This window comes from Pyxicephalus adspersus, chromosome 3, assembly GCF_032062135.1.
Source record: "Pyxicephalus adspersus chromosome 3, UCB_Pads_2.0, whole genome shotgun sequence".
NCBI classification, from domain to species: domain Eukaryota; kingdom Metazoa; phylum Chordata; class Amphibia; order Anura; family Pyxicephalidae; genus Pyxicephalus; species Pyxicephalus adspersus.
Genome location: NC_092860.1, coordinates 149,878,483 through 149,897,711, shown reverse-complemented (window position 1 = coordinate 149,897,711; position 19,229 = coordinate 149,878,483). Strand labels below are relative to the sequence as shown.

At 38.4% G+C, this 19,229-nt stretch overlaps 2 protein-coding genes across 2 annotated transcripts in view; both read right to left on the bottom strand.

Moving 5' to 3' along the window:
- Positions 1-7,929: 7,929 nt before the first annotated feature.
- LOC140327516 (vomeronasal type-2 receptor 26-like) lies at positions 7,930-10,063 on the bottom strand. Its single transcript, XM_072406906.1, has 2 exons — positions 9,991-10,063; positions 7,930-8,831 (listed from the first exon to the last, which is right to left on the bottom strand). Exons 1-2 carry the CDS (start codon positions 10,061-10,063, stop codon positions 7,930-7,932), a joined length of 975 nt encoding a protein of 324 aa, XP_072263007.1.
- Positions 10,064-10,091: 28 nt separating this feature from the next.
- LOC140327515 (vomeronasal type-2 receptor 26-like) overlaps positions 10,092-19,229 on the bottom strand; it is a 46,248-nt gene continuing 37,110 nt past the window's right edge. The window contains exons 5-7 of the mRNA XM_072406905.1: positions 13,739-14,030; positions 12,841-13,084; positions 10,092-10,114 (exon numbers count right to left, since the gene is read on the bottom strand). Coding sequence (XP_072263006.1) covers positions 10,092-10,114; positions 12,841-13,084; positions 13,739-14,030 — 559 coding nt within the window. The remainder of the gene's footprint in view (positions 10,115-12,840; positions 13,085-13,738; positions 14,031-19,229) is intronic.

The window sequence follows — 19,229 nt, the reverse complement described above, 5'->3', positions numbered from 1 at the left end:
TTATGCTCAAGAGAGGCAAAGAGATGAGAGGAGAAGATTGTATGTGTTTCACTGTTTATCGGACAGTACTTACCACCAAATCCCACATTGGGGAAGAACGAAGTCGTTCCTCAGATATGTTTTGGAACTTTTGATTTATTTTTTATTTTTTTTTGTTCAATACTTTTCTGGGTTCACAAACCTGTTTTTTTATGTCAGATGTTTAATTATTATTTTGGTATACGCTCACTTTTTTCTCATGGGTCTCGCAAGATGATGCAAGAGTTTTTACTACACAGCCACTCGGCTGGGACAGCGGTGTGGCATTACTGCTGTACCTATCATGTGATATCAAAGTTCTTTTTACATACTTACCTCTTTAAATGAGACTTACCTCCTCGAATGGTAAAGGCCTCAGGTCACCTATTAAACGTACTAAGTTCTGCGACATTTAAAGAAGCTACAAACCGATATAGCCATTTTTCAGGAAACCCATCTCACCTCATCCCTTTACCACGTAATGCTCAAAAGCTGGGTGGGTGAAGTTTGGGGGGGGGGGGGGGGTGCTCCAGCTGTGGGGCACCATGCTGAAGTACTTATTCTGCTACACATAAAATGACACTATACCCTCTCTGCTAAGTCCTGTGATGCTATTGACAGAAGATGGGCTTTGCTCATTCTCCAATTTCCTGCAAACTCTTTCACATTACTGGTGGTGTATGGTTCTAATTTGGACAGTGCTATTTTTTACATCAATATATTGACTACCATTCAATCTTTTCCAAGTACCTCTTTGATAGTGGCTAGGGACTTTAATGTAGTGCCTACTACATATGAAGACAGGGTCCCACCGCCAGCCAGGCAAGGAGTCACTGCGAGTAATGAAATGAATTTACCACCAAATTTAACACAGGAGCAAAGTATGGTATTGCTCCCATTGGTATTTATCCCGTTGTCGGCAACCACATTTGGCCAATTTAGAAGAAGCCTGGAAAAATCTAGAGCACTACTTGTTTTTTCAAAGTGGAAAATAACTCCGCCATAAAGTTCTTTCAACCAGACTGACTGGATGGAGAATAGCATTTCATTGCCTGAGCATATGTCGTTGTGTTGGTGTAAATGGTGAATGGCGAGGAGCCAACCCTGGAGCTCATCCTCTTGACCATTCTTCAGGGTGTAAAGTCTGAGGATTAGCTCGGGCCTCAGCAAGCATGCTTCTCACCAAAAGGGTGTAACAGACACAAGTCTTTACTGGGATAATTAAAAAAGAAGCTTCTTTTCTCCAACCCAGGGGGTATAAACCAAACAGAAAATGGCTTACTTCAGCCTAGTTGTGCAATTGCCCATAGTCCATCAGACTATGGGCATCCTCACAATCAGGATGAGTCCAAGACAAGTATCTTGTGAGGGTCCAATCCCCAGATTGGGGTTTCCACAGTCCATTATTCAGACAAAATCAAATTAGCATCAACAGCTTCCATGTAACAGCAACAAGACTTCTTAGCTTGATTCCCCACAAGCTTGTGTGCAGGCTACTTCCTGCAATTCTACTTTCCCCTCCCTCTTGCACACCTGAGCCCTAATGGCATTCCCACATTCCTGCTGGGCAGGTGCAACTCCTGGTGTGTACTCGGATGGACTGATGAGACCCACCTAATCCTTCCCCTTCAGTCCAGAGTCAGGGCCCCATGACAACTAGCCAAAATACTGCAACATAGTTGCCTAACAGATAAATAGTCTCGGACTCCTTTCCCAGCCCATCATTTTAAAGGGACCAGCATCCATATATAGGGAAAATGTACCGTCTAGTATCCCACCCTACGGGCTTCTGTTTTTTCAGCCCCCAGGTGACCCCCTAATACATCAACATGCGCCAATTCAAGAATCATCCTCCTATACTCCTGGGGTACAAGCGACTGTTCAACCCTCTGCTTGAGGATTCTGGTGACTCGGTACAGTAAGTCTCTGTTACCGCAAAATGGGGAAATCTTTTCTCAACCCCAGTTTCTTGAGGCACTCTGTCCGCTACCGTAATCTGGTTCCTGACTTCCACCAAAGTAGGGTGCCTCAACTGGGCAGTACAAAACTCCCCCTTATATACTTTTAAACCGGGCACGATGAGGCTGGAGGAAGATTCCCCCCCATCATCTCACGCCATAACCTGGAATGGGAACACTGCCCCCCCCCCCCCCCCCAGAGGACTGGCCAGGCTCGGGATCAGTATTATTAACCCCCAACTTTTCTTTTAGGGAAATTTCCCTATCAACATTTCCCACCTGTTGGGGCTGTACTGGAATCTTTCCCTTTCCAGTGATAGGAAGAGCATCCTCTACCCACTTATTAGGCATTTTTTCTGTTCTTTCCCCCACAAGTTCCAAAACAAAGGAAAGTCTTGCTTGAATATCACCTCTGATAGGGGATTTGCTCTACCCTTATTGTTTCTTTTTTTTTCTTCTTTTTTATGCTCAAGAGAGGCAAAGAGATGAGAGGAGAAGATTGTATGTGTTTCACTGTTTATCGGACAGTACTTACCACCAAATCCCACATTGGGGAATCACTTTTTTCTCATGGGTCTCGCAAGATGATGCAAGAGTTTTTACTACACAGCCACTCGGCTGGGACAGCGGTGTGGCATTACTGCTGTACCTATCATGTGATATCAAAGTTCTTTTTACATACTTACCTCTTTAAATGAGACTTACCACCTGGAATGGTAAAGGCCTCAGGTCACCTATTAAACGTACTAAATTCTGCGACATTTAAAGAAGCTACAAACCGATATAGCCATTTTACAGGAAACCCATCTCACCTCATCCCTTTACCACGTAATGCTCAAAAGCTGGGTGGGTGAAGTTTGGGGGGGGGGGCTCCATCTGTAAGGCACCATGCTGGAGTACTTATTCTGCTACACATAAAATGACACTATACCCTCTCTACTAAGTCCTGTGATGCTAATGACAGAAGATGGGCTTCGCTCATTCTCCAATTTCCTGCAAATTCTTTCACATTACTGGTGGTGTATGGTTCTAATTTGGACAGTGCTATTTTTTACATCAATATATTGGCTACCATTCAATCTTTTCCAAGTACCTCTTTGATAGTGGCTGGGGACTTTAATGTAGTACCTACTACAAATGAAGACAGGGTCCCACCGCCACCCAGGCAAGGAGTCACTGCGAGTAATGACAAGGCATATCAGTCATTTATCTCGGCAGCGGGATTAACTGATTCCTGGAGACAACCTTCATCCAGAGTTCACGCATATATCAGCAGTACATTTAACAATATCCAGGACAGCAGAAATGTATCTCTTAGTGATTTCAGACCATGTCCCAGTAACCACTTTTCTAACAAATGTTTTTCACATAAGTCTGATTTTGTGTGGAGGCTTCCATCATTTCTAGCTAAAGATGAGTCTTTTCAGCATTACCTTTTCTGGTGGCAGGACTATGAGTACCATAACGCTCTGCACAAGTCTAACCCTGAACTGTTTTGGGATACGGCAAAAGCAGTCTTACAAGGAAATATCATGGCCTATGTGGTGTCAAAAAAGAAACAGACTCTCAGGAAATATCAAGAGGCCTGCTCTCAAGCTCAACAGGCCTATTTGGCCTTCAAGTCATCACTCCCGCTGGTTGACAAGGAACTTTGGCTACAAGCTAAAAGAACCTGCAATGTCTGGATTGGCCAGTATGTTAACATGATTAGATCCTATCGTTCAGTAGAATTTTTTCAATATGGAAATAAATCTGGTAGATTACTGGCTAATCTGGCTAAAGGTTTTCAGACACCACCGTGCAGCGCAGCTATTAAGGACTTTTTATAAATTGCCATATACCACTCAAGGTAGTAATGTGGCTTGACAAATTTACTCTTTCGAAGTTATCCGAGGAAGAATTGAATTACGTGAATTCTCCTATTACCGAGGAAGAGGCTTTGTCAGCTATAAAGTGTTCATCTAATTCTAAAGCGTTGGGCCCAGATGGTCTGCCCGCTGAATTTTACAAACTTTTGGCTGATAAAGTGACAACTCCTCTCACTACATTGTGTAACAACATGTTCACCCAGTCTACTTATCTAGAGCTGAGCCGGCTATCTTTTATAAAGGTACTCCCGAAAAAGCAGAAAGATCCCTTAGTTCCAGGGTCATATCGTCCCATATCGTTGCTGAATAAGGATGTTAAAGATCATAACAGACCGTCATAGCATAGTTACTTTCAGGTTTGGTTAGCCCTGCAAAAGCAGGTTTTATTTTAGGTAAATCCACCACCTATAATATAAGGAAGTTATTAGTGGTTCTGGAAAATGCCCGTTTGTCGGGCTGTATTCCTGTGTCATCTGCCATAATGGCACTTGACGCAGAGAAAGCTTTTGATAGTGTTGAGTGGTCCTGGCTGCATTTAGTTCTTGCTAAATTTGGTTTTGGTGGTAACATTGCAAATTTTTTTCATTCCATGTACTCCAACCCTATGGCTCAGATCAAGGGGCGGGGGTTCAGTCCCAGGTTTTCCCTGTAGGGGAACCTGCCAGGGTTGTCCCCTATCTCCACTATTGTTCAATCTGGCTATAGAGCCCCTAGCTAGATCGTTTTATGATTGTAAGATTTATGAAGGAATTGAAATAGGGGCCAGATTGTTATACCTACTACAAACTTTACCGTTTCTTTTACGTCATGCTGATGTAAAGAAACTGCAGTCAGTGTTTGTAACTTTTATATGGCAGGACAAGACCCCTCACATTGCTAGGTTTAAATTATCCTGTTCCAAAGAAAATTTAGGGGTCAACTTTCCTGATTTGCGTACGACGCGTAAGACTGGTGGCACGATACGTCTCAATATACAGTAGTGAAGCTAGAATAACGTCTAGTTCAACCATGGTCCTTACCGGGACTTCTGAACACCCCATTTCCAACTGTGCCACACACCCTACATAACAATTTCCTTTTAAGGGATACTTTATTGGCATGGAGAGAAATAAAGAAGATGTTCCATTGTTTTGTGGGATCTACTGTAGCTACTTCTTTGCACACTATACCTTATTTCCCCCAGGGTTCTGTATACAAGGCGTTTGAGCTTTGGGAAAATAGGTATTAATAACCTTGGTCATCTCCTGGATGAGTCTAACAATCTCCTACCATTCAATATCTTGAGACCTAAATAAGCTCTGTCTGTACACCATTTCTTTTTTATTTGCAGGTTAGGTCTACCTTTTTTGGATTTCCAGGTAGGCAGCCAAATTTGGTACCAAGTCATATTTTACAATTATTGGGCGAAGCTACATCCAGGCATTCCATATCTCACAATTATTTTCTATTGAAGGATATCCCTACTGATAATATATCTGTGCTACCTTTTGTATGCCACTGGGCTTTGTTCTTAAATTTTTTCTATTCGGAGACACTTGAATTGTTGGAATCTAGTTAGTCATGTATGCGTAAAACAATATTTAGTGAACAGTGGCGGGAAATTCTATTTAAAATAATATATAGGGCATATTATGCATTCAATATACCTGTGAACCCCCAAAATACAGTGACTAAGCTGACTGCGTGCCTTAAGAGTGACCTGGCTCTGGCCTCCTTAGAACTGTGGGACTGTCCAATTATTTCTAGGTTTTGGGTTAAACGTTTAGATTTTTGGTGTACAGTCACTGGATGCAATCGTCCACTTTCTCCCCAATTGGCTCTAATTCATGGTAATGTATGGGATTCATCAACTGATGCCTCAAGTACACGTATATCGATTTTATGATCATAAATAAAACCTAGGCCAGTCAACACTGGGATACACATCTACAAAAGTGTTTTGGTACATAAATGCCTTATCTACAGTATACTCTGTCCCCAGCCCAGTTGCAGGAAATTATAGAGCTCTTTCACCACACTACCTAGTATGATCACAGGGCTTTGAGTGCTTTTTAAATGAGGTGGGGCTAGCTCATCAACTTCCAAATAAGCTGTTATTAGTCTTGGGACGCTATGACAGATGTTGCAATTGCTAATCTTAATCTTTTATCAGTGAGACTTTGTGTCTGGTTGAAGTGTCTGATTTTTATTAACCTCCTGAGCGTTACACTGAGGTCTAGATTTCTGTACCAAAAGTGATCCATTGTTTTTCATGAATTTTTTTTTTTTAAATTGTAGACCTGTAACTTACAGAAATATGTCCAAACAGAGGTTTTAGTAGATATTATGAATATAAAAAATGTTTGAAACACACAATCATTTAAAAAAAAAAATTACTTTTAATAAAATTAAAGGAAAAACACAAAAATCAGCTTAAACATGACTACATAAACAAAGCTTGAAGCCATGGCAGGGGTCAGGCAGGCGGTGATATCCAGGTCCAGGCAGAGATGTCAGAGTCCAAGCAGAGGTCAAAGCAGGCGGAGATGTCAGAGTCCAGGCAGAGGTCAGGGCAGGCGGCAGGCAGAGATGTCGGAGTCCAGGCAGAGGTCAAAGCAGGCAGCAAATGGTCAAAATTAGGCGAAGATCAGCAAAGGTAAGATAAGACACAGTGTTACACACTAGCCATCCAGGGAATAAGTGGCAATTTTTAAAACTTTGATTCTGTATTTATTGGGGTTTGTTTTGAATTATTTTGTATTTGATTGGATACGGGAGTTTGTATCCAATCCAATACAAAATAAGATTTTGAATTTACCAGTTATGTACTTTGTATTAATTTTATATTATTTTGTATTGGATTGGATACGGGAGTTTGTATTCAATCCAATACAAAATGACAGTTTGAATTTACCAATTACACACTTTGTATTTATTTGAATTATTTTGTATTGGATTCAATACAGGAGTTTGTATTGAATCCAATACAAAATGAATGAATGAGTTTCAATTTGAATTTCACGCACGCGCGCCGACGTCATCACGCACGCAGGGAGGAGCCGTCTGTTTTTTTTTTCTCCGCCGGACGGCTTCTCGTTTCAGAAGGCACCCGGCGCTGGAACGAGAAGGACGTGGGACGATCAGCGGGACCAGGTAACATGCCGGCCGGCGGAACACAAGATGCCAGCTGGCATCTTACCGGTCCCGCTGGCACCCGACGCTGGAGAGGGAGATCGACGGACGGCACTGGACGGAGGACGACGCTGGAATACGAAAACGACGCTTGATGAGCACAGGGGGACCAGGTAAGTAAGGATGGGAAAAATCTCGGGGTTAACCATCCTTGCAATTTTTTTTTGCCCGAACGAAGGTCAGGCTTAACAGCAAGGAGGTTAATTGGTTTTCTGAAAGGGTTTTTTTTTTTGTTTACTCTTTTGTATAGTTTCGTTGTTTAATGTTGAAAATGTCTACTTTACTTTATGAAAATGGAAAATGGAGGTGGGGCAGAGGTAGATTTGTATTGCCAGAGACATAATAGTCTTGTATAATTCTCTGTACTGTTATATTTTTATGTGTTTTGTTCATTTTGAATGTTGTCATTACTTTCTGCCAATGAAGATATGTTTGAATAATAATAAAAAAAAACCATAAGGGATAATGTAAGAAAATGTGCACATTATCCTATAGCATGTGATATAATGTTCAGAGAGCATTTAAGGTTTTATAAATAGGTTGTAATATGGCCTAAAACAATCATCGGGAATGATATGCATATAACTGACTCTAAAAGAAAACAACTTTTAAATAAAACACTATTTATTAACACAGCAAAAATGGGTTAACATAATTAATATTTGGTCCTTTTACAACCATCTCAACAAATCAAAAACCCTTTCACCTGAGTCCACCTGTACAGTACAAGTTGCAAATAAGGTTTGTAATTTTCATTTCATATCCTAAAATATTGTTAATTACAAAATATTTTTTAGATCTATGCATTTCAGAACACTTACCTAGAAAATAAAAAATATATACATTTTACAATTATTTTTAAAAAATATCTATGCTTATCTATAGTATAATGCTTTACATTTTATGTAGCTGATTTATCTAGGTGCTTGTTTTAGTAAGTGACTTTTTGAGTTTAATTCTGGTCTCAATAAAATAATATAACATTTTGGGAAAAATATACAACTCAAAATGCCCAAACTAGAAGATAATATAGCAAATATCTCTACAAGCACAGTGTTCTTCCCTGATACACTCATATAAGCTGGGATAAAAACGATCCAGACGCTGCAGAACACCAACATGCTGAAGGTGATGTATTTGGCCTCATTGAAACTATCTGGTAAATTTCTGGCTAGGAAAGCCGCAATGAACGTCACAGCTGCTAGAAGCCCCATGTAGCCCAGGAGAATGGAAAATGCCAATACAGACCCTTCATTACACTGAATGATAATTTTGTCCATGTACAAATGAGTGTTATTTTCTGGGAATGGAGGAGAAATAGATAACCAAATAATACTTATTAAAACCTGAACGAAAGAACAAAGAAAAACCACAACATTAGTAATTTTCACACCAATAATTTTTTTCCAGAGACTTCCAGGTTTGGTGGCTTTAAATGCTGAGTAGACCATGATAGTTTTGGCCAAAATAGAGGAGATGGCGACCGAGAAGATGATTCCAAAGGATGTCTGACGTAGCATGCATGTTGTATGTACTGGACGGCCCAGAAACAAAAACACACAAATAAAACTTAACATGATAGAGATGAGGAGAATGAAGCTCAGATTTTGATTATTAGCTCTGACAAGTGGTGTGTCCTGAAAAACAATGAAGATTGCCAAAATAGTGGATGATTTAAGAAATAGTATCACTGAGATAGAGGAAACCAGATTAATTATGGGATCATTTTTGAAAGCCAGATATTCCACAGGCTTTGGTTCACACTTGTTGTTATTTGGCCACTGGTCTTCTGGACATCTATGGCATGAGCCTTTTTCTGAAAATGAAAGATGAATTAATTTATTTTATAAATCACTTGGTGATCTTCTGTAAACTCTAATAACGATAGGCCTAATGGGGAAAAATAAAAACTCCTTGAATTAAACAAGAAACTAGATGCTGATGTGCGTTATTATGATTAGTGTGCTTCTGTATTCTCAACAAAATGGCACCTGCTTGGCCCTGACCAGCAAACAGACAATCTGAACTCTATTGTTTGGATCATGAGCCAGCTAACCGGTCTCTCCCTGAGAATTATTTATTTCTTTTGATTGATGTTGAAAAAAGACATAAGTACATTAAGTTTACGCACTAGGGAAATAAACACATCCCAGATAAAAAAAATCTTATAGACATAGTTGATCCAGATGAATCTGGTTCAATTTGCCTAAACAGGTGATTTATTTATCCAATATGAACAGAAATAAAAATAGTATAAATGAAAAAGATAGCCATTAACATTCTTTTCAACGTCAATCCCCCTACTAAAATCATAGAGCTGATTCACTACAAAGCAGTAACTGACCTACTAAGGCACTAAACTAAAGACTGCCAACCATTGGCAATTCAATTTCAATTCAATTGAAAATGTTAAAAAATCTTGAAATGCCTCTAACTTTCAAAAAAATAAACAAAATTATTGTATTTTTCCCAAAACATACTCCAGATCAGTCTTTCTCAGCTTGTTTCATTTTGGGAAACCCTTCAGATTAACTGAGTTTTTAAGGAACCTTGCTACAATTACTATATCTTCTGCTCATAATACTTTAGTGTGGTCATTGGGAAGAATGCTTTTTGCATTGCTGGACATTGGAAAGAATGTCATCCTTACAGATAGCCGATTAGGTAATTGGTGTTACTTAAACTGACCTGAGAGGAATAAAGTGGTCATTGGTCAAGGAACTCCTAGCCACCTCTGGAGTATTCCTAGGGTCCACTGAACCCTGACTGAAACACTACTCAAGATTATAATTATAGTAACAATATTAAAGTTTTTGGTGGGTGAACCTATATTTGATTTGGTTAACAGATTTATTGAATAAGTGATATTTATCAATCTCGAGTAAATATAGACAAGGAAACTCTTTTTCCAACTCAATATTCTAGATAGGTCTATGAACTGAAAATGCCATGTAACCTGCAGAAGGTAATACCACCTGTCTCATTCGATATTTCCCCTTCTGAACACTGCATACATTCAAAGCAGCACTGATGGATTCCTCTCTTCATAACGCTTATGTATCCTGGAGGACATTCTTCAGAACATGTAGACATTGGAACCTAAATGCAAAACAAAGACGTTAACCTACAACCTACAAAGAGAGATAACCTACAAAAGCCATTTGTCACCCATGATATGTTGAGGTTGCCATAGCATATCTTGACCTCAATGTAACAGTAATGCATAAAACACACAGCAAAAAAATGGCCATTTGATAGCTCTATCATAGTTATTACCCCAGTACTTACTACTAAGACTTTTTTCTAGAGTACCACCTTTTTTAGTCCACATAATATTAAAGCAGCTAGCTGTCACATTAGGCCTGGTGAATGGGTGAAGTTAGACGGGTTAACCCGAGTTATCCAAAACATTTGGAATTGAACTGGTCCTGGATGGAAAACATTTGCAAAATATTGGCAAATGATTTTAGAAAATACAACTTAGGTTAACCCATGATATTCTATCCTCTCCAGTCATGAAGAGCTTTAATAAATCAGGCGCATAATAGGTGCATAATAGGGGTCCCTCATGATTGGGGAAACACATAGGATGGAACATACAAAATATGACATGTCTTACACGGTAGACTGGAATTTTAATACATGCCATGTGAGTTTTTGTCCTGCATTTATCTAGTTTGGGGATACATGGAATGATGAATGCTCAGTGAACTATTCAGCAAAACTGTAGGTGCTTTTCCACATATTGGTGAGGATCAGTATTTGTTTCCTATTTGACATAGATGGGTCAAAGCACCACAACTTGGTTGTAATTTGACTTGGAATAGCAGTTACATTTTTGCTTGTAACACAAATTTGGGTTCTGTTAACTGTCTACAACTAACCCTGTCCTTTTTAAGTCTCTGAGAATTCAAATGTACTGCCACAACAGGATTAATTCAAATGGTCTTAAAGTGAACCTATCACCAAACCATCATCTTGTCCCTACTTCTGTAGTTTTGTATATGGTGAGAAAGACTGACAAGTTCCCGTTTTGAAAATACACCCATTGATGATGTTGCGCCAAGTCTCGTTCATGCATAGAATGAAATAAAGACGCTGCTTGTTTGGAATCCCGCAGCCTCCTGGGAAATGTGACATAAGTACCCCAGGGGATTACCAATCTATTTTTCTTGCTGGTCAGGAGATTTATAACTTTCATATAAATTTAAAAAACATAACAAAAAACAATTTTAGAACATGTTGGCAGCATTGTGTTGGAATCATGTACAAGTCTTTTTGTTAAAGGAGAAATATTTTCTGCAATTGTTTTTGGTGTCATAAATTATTGTGATAAATGCACTGACCTCCCTGTATTTCCAGGATATTTTATTTGGAAAGATAGCAAGCTGTCTGTCAGAAGCTGATACATTAAATATCCCAATGTGATTTATGGTGAACCTCCCATCGGGACGAACTTCATAGTTGTAAATGAAATAGACTGGGGTCATCTCTCCTCTTTCATTAAAATAAACTGTCCCCCCAAAGGGATCATTAAAATAAACTCTTCTTAAAAAGTACTGGAAAAAAAAAGTTTTATTAAAAAAAAGAACACACACATTCATATGGCATCACTTTAACAAGATTGGTCTTACTAAGGATCGTATGTAAAATCTATAGCGCATTAAGTCTGCAAGTGGAGAGGCCTATTTTTTCTGTTCCTAACTCGTGTGAAAGTTTGATAATCTATTTCTTTCCAGCTGTGATAACACTGAGCACACATTTATTGGAGCAGTATGTTGTGCTTTCAGATCTCAACTGTTGGAAGTGGCCCCATTTATATTTATGGGCCATTTATTTTCCAGCTATCCAATGACATACAGTTTACCAAAATGAATGGGCCTGGGTGTTTCTGATCCGTAAAGCAATTACATGCAGGCAGAAAGCAAAAGGTAGTTGGCCTAGGGGAGATTAAAGTACAAATCAAAACCCTGAACAGAGCAAAGGGGAAGCAGCAAGAGCAAACACAGAAGATGGACAGCAGGAACCCGAGGAAACAGCAGGAGTTGCAACAAAAAAAAACCCTAGAAAGCCCATAAATTTGACATTAAATTGTAATTTTCTTAACTGAGAAGCGTGTCACAGCTCTCCTTGCCTTGGAGAACCATTCCTATAAAACAGTCTGTCAGTACAAAACTACTTTAGGTATGTCCATATTAGTCTTTCTCCATCCTAATCGCTGTGATGTGACAAAATTACCTTTAGTATATATCTATAATTTCCTGTGTTTAAGTTAGGATTCTTGGATGTGTACAATTGCATTTCATGCAGAGCATGTGCCATTGCATGAACAGACCGATAAACCTGATAGGTTGTTCCAAAACTTTCAGTGTAATAAATGTAGTCAGGAAGCTCAGCTAAACGTAATGTGCGATTGCATTTGTGAAGTTTATTTCCATAATAGAACTCAACTGCCTTGTTCAGTAATGGATAGGAAGTGGTGCATTCAAAGTGAATTGCAGCAATAAATTCCAGTAAAGTGTCATTTGGATTATTTGCTGGGCTCATGCTCTCTAAAATGTTTTTCAAATGTGGCATGGCTTTAGTGTTTGGCGAAAACACAAGACTACCATGGAGTGATGATTTCTCTTGTGTATTTGGTGAAAGCTGAGGAATTGGATCTGTTGGAAAAATTAATGTCTTCTTATTACCAACCCCACTTTCAGCTTCAATAAAATATATTGGGAATAATGAAATGGTTCCACAAAGTACAACAACATTAGAAGTTGAGTTATTAATGATCTGTATTCTCTTTTTTCTGTTAATAAGTCGTCTACTGGTCTGACCAGCTGGTAAGCTTATTGTATACTCAATACAGATGCCATGATCAGCAGTCTGTTTTCGTAGCTCTTGAATTTGTTTCTCTCCGGCATCATCATCAGATGTGATAACACCAATCCATGTCCAGCCAAAATGTTTTAACAGTTTAGTAATTGCCAGATACTGGGTCTGATCACTGGGGAGTGTTTTGAAGAATGATGGGTAGAATTGCTTATTGGTTAAAAAAGGATCTGTTGCACCATAGCTGATCTAATAAAGTAAGAACACAGAATCAGGAAATTTTAAAGTAAATGGCTACTGATTTGGTAAGAATACTGGCCTATATACCTACATTTATGGGAAGGTAACACAAATTTGGGACGTGCATGGCATTAATTGAAATAGAGGCAAACTTCTTTTTTGTTACCATACATTCTGGAAAATTAGAAAAATACCAGTGCAAAATAACAATAGATAAAACAATTCAACACCCTGGTGAATTGCCTGTGATTCCTTATACAAAAAAACCCAATGTTAAAAGTCCTCACAACAAGCCAGTGTCACTTTCTTTAAAAACACAACTGATATTGTACGTTGCTGGGACCATCTGTCATTCACTGGACTCCAAATCCTTATTTCACATAGTTTATGAATGATTCCATAAAATTGTGATTAATCCAAAGGCTAAACTGCCTCTGCTCTTGCTGTGGTCCAGGATGCAGGGAAATTATTTTTTATATATACAAAATAAAAGAATTTCTGAAAAAGAACTTGTTAGTTTAACCAATCATTTTTAGCATATTCATTTTGTATGGTCATCAAAATGGCGGCATAGCGAAGGTTTGGCTTTTGCCTGCACACTTTGAGTTAAGAAGAGTCAATCTTCCTTATCCCCACAAGTTGGGAGGTACTGTATATTATTACCTGTGCATAGCCATACATATTTAACAGCTGGGCTATATGCAAAGATGTCTCCGAAGACTGATCACCAATAACACCAACTAGATTGCTATGATTCTGGCAGGAGTAGTTGGGAACTGGGTATCTCTGCCCAGACAGAATGCACAAGATACTCTCCATGGCTTTTACCACGTGTCTACAAGAGTCAGTTGCATGATATCCCAGAGTAACGTTAGGTAAAATATCAGAGTTTCTGTTGATCTCTTTAATAGCAAACACAAAAGCCAAGAGGTATCTGTAATAGCGAGGTACAGGTCTATGAGAAAATTAAATGAGAAAGAAAATGTAATGGAAGAAAAATAAAGTAGAAATATACATAAAAGGTATACAATGAGAAATAGGGTTACATATTTTGTAAAAAGACAGAAGTAAACATGTATATGGACTATAATGTCATAATTATATCATTTTCAGACTTTTTGTGCCCTACAAAAGTATTCATCACACTCAGTGGTTAACTTTTCGTGTCACATTACAACCTGGAATTAAAATGGAGTTTTTTTGTGTGGGGGGTTGCACCATTTGTTAATCTATTTAGTGCAGGGGTGCCCAACAGGTGGATCTCAATCTACCGGTAGATCGCAAAGGCAACGCAGGTAGATCTTGGAGCCCTGCCTTTCAAAATAAACTCTACAGCGCACAAAAATTTTTAAGTTCAATTTTTTTTGTTAGTAGATCACTTTGACTTGGTCATTTTAAAAGTAGCTCGCAAGATAAAAAAGTGTGGGCACCCCTGATTTAGTGTAACAAGAAGCAAAAGGGTGTAGTCAACACAAACTAGTAAGGTGAAAAGAGGTAAAAAGAGGGTTGACCCACAAAAGCTTGTTCTAAAAATCTATACAGATTATAACTTGATGCTATAACTCATATACAGTTCCCCAATATACGATTACAAATATTTATTGGTTCATCTTGATGTATTATATCGATTTAGTCAACCCACATGTGATATGCATTCTCAAGTTCTTGAGCTTCTAATAAATTCAATTAAATATCATTGATAACAAGTTCGATATATCTTCTTAAAATGTTCAGAAGCCCACTCACTCAAAGCGTTACCAAATGGGACGCCACTCTCACATGGGTAAACTTTACGGTGTTACACTGGGGAATGACTATAATTCCCATTCCTCTTCAAAAAGCAGAACATTATAGAAAGATATATTGAATTTGTTATCAATGATATTGTATTGAATTCATCAGAAGCTCAGAAAACTTTAAAATGTACAGAAATGGATAGGAGGGAGATAAATGACAGGATGTCTCTCGTGTAGGGGGCCAGGTGGCCTTTAGAAACCATGTTCCTTGGTTGAATTTAAGAGGAAAAGAAATGACCCATGCACAGCTAAATTAGTATGAAGTGGTCATCAACCCCTTGATAAATTCCAAATAGTCCTCACTTACCCCAAATACAGTAACCTCCTATGATTATGCAAAAACCATTAAAACATCTTCAAGAAGTTTACTATTGTGAATAGGATATCTCATTAACAGATGAGTCTCTGATCAAATTCTAATAAAGACTAATTATGTGAACATGCTGAAACAATAATATACATCTGTACATACCAGATATTTGCAAACATAGTGCATTATATATGGTTATTTTCAAGTGCAATAAAACCCAGAAAGGAAATATTGCAGCTTACTACTTCTTTGATGTATTGGCTGCATTAAGCTGCTGTTTTCCCAATTTATTTAAGCAGGTGATCCTGGTTGTAATGCATCTTTCCTCAGGGGCAGGCATTGTAAGGTGGCAACCAACAGTGGCCTACAAGAGGGCAGCAAATCAGTTCAGCAAGGGGTTCTGTAGTAGGGTATTAATATTATTATTACACAATATTTATATAACACCAACATATTACCCAGCGCTTTACAAAGTCCATATCTTGTCATTAGCTGTCCCTCAAAGGGACTCACAATCTAATGTCCCTACCATAGTCATAAGTCTACAATACAGTCTATGGACAATTTTGGGGGAAGCCAATTAACCTAACTGCATGTATTTGGAATGTGGGAGAAAACCGGAGTACCCAAAAAAACCCAAAGAAACCCAAAAAACATGAGGAGAACCTGCAAACTCCATGCAGATACTGTCCTGGCTGAGATTCGAGCCTGGGACCTAGCGCTGCAAAGGCCAGAGTGCTAACCACCGTGCCACCATACTGCCCGGTCCACACAGGGGTCCACTGTTGGGGTCCACTGTCCTAGGATGACAATGTTATCTTACTATATTGTATGCATGTGGCCGCTGAATTGCCACCCTGGGACAGAAACGACCTTCACCTCTCCTTAACCCCTTAGTAGTGGAAGGACATATTCTGTAGTCCACAGAGCTGAACTGGACTGAAACCACCGCAAAGAGCACAAGACAACATTGTATTAGATGTTGTGTACTTACTCCATGCATAACACTGGAGAGTATAGATATGCTGACTTTGCTTGTACGGTAAAATAATACACACTGAATATTCCACCAATGACAAAGTCACCTTCCTGGACATACTTGACATCAAATGAATATACTCTTGATGTAATAGAACATTGAGATCTGAAATTTAGTTTCTGACATTGTGGTAACAATAACACACAGAGAAATACAAACATCTGAAGAAAGAGATAATGATCACCCATCCTTTAGCCTTCTTACTGTCCCATTATAACAACCTTAAGCCATCAGATCCGTTAAAAGTGATACACTACAGCATACATGTTCCCTGTGCATGGATCCTGAATCAGTTCCATAATCTTATATACAGTGAACTGAGCACGACAGAGATTATGAGAACATTATATTTAACTGATGAATTATATTTGGATTGTTTTTGCATTTAATATTACTGGTAATATTTTAAACATTTGTATGTTTTTGGTGCTGTAAATCTGGCATGAAAGAAAAGTGAATGTTATACTTTTGTGTAGGCATGAATTGTGTAATTGGGTCAACTGGCAACCAACTATTTTGCTTATGGTAGCTTGATTTTCCAACAGAACCTTCTCAATGTAGGTGTTTGTTCTACAACTGCTGGAGCTTAAGAAAAATGTCACCATACTAATCTTATGGCCAATATTTTAATACAAGATTACAAAACCTTTTGGTTTTGTAGCTACCCTTATTTTAGCTCATGGAATCAAACTCATTTGTGAGTTTATGACCTGGCTAAACCACAGTGACAGGTACCCAGTTACAATATTTTGGCTAGAAGACCATCACTGCCTCCACCAGAATATGCAATGTAATGTTTTTGTGTCACTGGACCATGCTGACAGCAGATAAATGGCCATAGATATGTCATCAAATAAGCATGGACAACAAATATACATGACCTTCACAACCAACGGGTCAATGTTCGGACAACTGGAAAGGAGGCAGAACTGGGCATAACACTGCAGCTGGTGGTGCCACTATTTTACCACTAAGTTATTGTCAGAATTTCATGCCCAGGCCAAGAGGTGAATCACACCATTCACAGATAAGGCATGGTTGTGCGTGACCATGGTACTATCCCGCCAGCTGCCTTTTGTCAGGGAACATTCACATATGTTCTTGCTTGTCAAATGTACTCAACCTGGAAATGCAGCAATTCATTACGAACCTTGGCCTTCAAGAAGTCCTTCATCAGGTCAGAAGAATTTCTAGTCACTTTAGAGGTAATACTAAATGAAGCACCAACATATGATGCCAGACAATTACTTCATCTCTGAGGTATGCAGCCGTTTTGTACCTTTTTAGGAGCGGATTACAATAATAAGCCATGAGGAGGTGGAGATTAGTAGTACAATCCTTTTTTTTTCCCTTCTGGAGCACATACTGTATGGTCTGCTGGACCAGAAATTAGAGGCACAGTAGGAGGAGAAAAATGTAGAAGTCCTGCTATCTCAGGGCCAGTGTGACCTTTAGTCTACTATATCCTTTTGAGAGAGAGGTAAAAGGTTGAAAAATAAGAAAAAATAGAACGAGGGTTGTGTGGAAGAGGGGGTTGGTGGTCAACTGAAAATAATGAAGGTTTCAAGGGGGATTTATCACCCCTATTAAAATCGGGAGTTTTAAAGTGAGGTGAGATTTATTTACAGGATTTAAGAGGGACCACTAATAGGTGGCGTCTTTATTGGATTGTTGATGCAAAAGTAAATAAGCTCACCTACTGACTCCTAGTTTGAGCCCATCATTTTTGAAAGGGGAGAAAGTGATTGAGACAATGAAGTCATCACTCACAGCCAGTACCTAACAAAGATAAACATATTGGGCCCAGGACTGATGTAGTCTGACTGATGTGTAAAAGTTAGTACCCAATGAGCTATTGAACGTCTAGGCTAGACCACCACCTAATTACACAGTATGCACTAGAACTTATTGCTTGCCCTGTTCAGAACTTTATTGTAGAAAAAGGCATTTTTTATTAAAATAACTATTTTTTGATTACCAATGACTACAAAACAACTTCTGATAGTTCAAAATACATATTTTGACTCTCTCCCCCCCCCCCCCCCATTAAAAGTTCCTATCAAAAGTTTCAAAAGTTCTGCAACCGGGCTGCAGGTGCCAAATGTTTAATGTTTTTCTATTTTGTTAGTGTTGGAGACAATCCATCAGTGCCACATACACATCAAACCTTATACAATGTTTTTTTCTTACATTTCTAATGAATTTTAAGGAACATAATTTCAAACTTTTAAACATCAATTAATCATAAAAGCATTATTTATTGTACATTTAAAACAAGAAAAAAATCCATAAACAAAAGATCTATGAAAAAGAGTATACAATTTTTGTTTTTAACAAATTTGATGAAAGTATTATAATAATTGCCCCATTTTCGTTTCTCAATGAGTTTTGCAACACATATTCATTCCTCGAGAGGCATGGGACACCAAAAGATCAATTGCTAAAACTTTATTCCATCTTCCATCTTATTTCTCTTCCATCGTCATCCAGGACAAACAATTCATGTGTGTAAAACAGCTTTTTTGGAAAAAAGATCCTACACTGCATGGCTGTAATCAACTCACCGCATGTTATACCCTACTTACCCTTTCTGAAACAGTACTGTTTAACTATTCTTCAAAATCAATTTGTATTTATAAAAATTACATTGGGGAATGCATTTGTTGTTGAGTTAGATCTTATCCTAACTTGTTTTTTTTACAAATTTTTGGCTGGTGAATCCAGAAATGACCCCAGGTTTTTGCTATCACATTCAGTTTTTACGATACATGGTACCCTCTCTTTTTGTCAAAAAACATACAAATTTTAAATACAATGAAAAAATAATGAAATATTAGCTTGAATGCACTGTTTATATAAATTTCTTTTGTTCATACAAAGGATTTATTGTTACTCTATGGCATTTTTTTTTACAGTAAAACATTTGAAATTTAATGGGGTAAAAAATTAATGCTTATAGCTTTTCCTGGAGTGTTAAGTGTTAGGACAATCCCGCCGGATACTCCAACA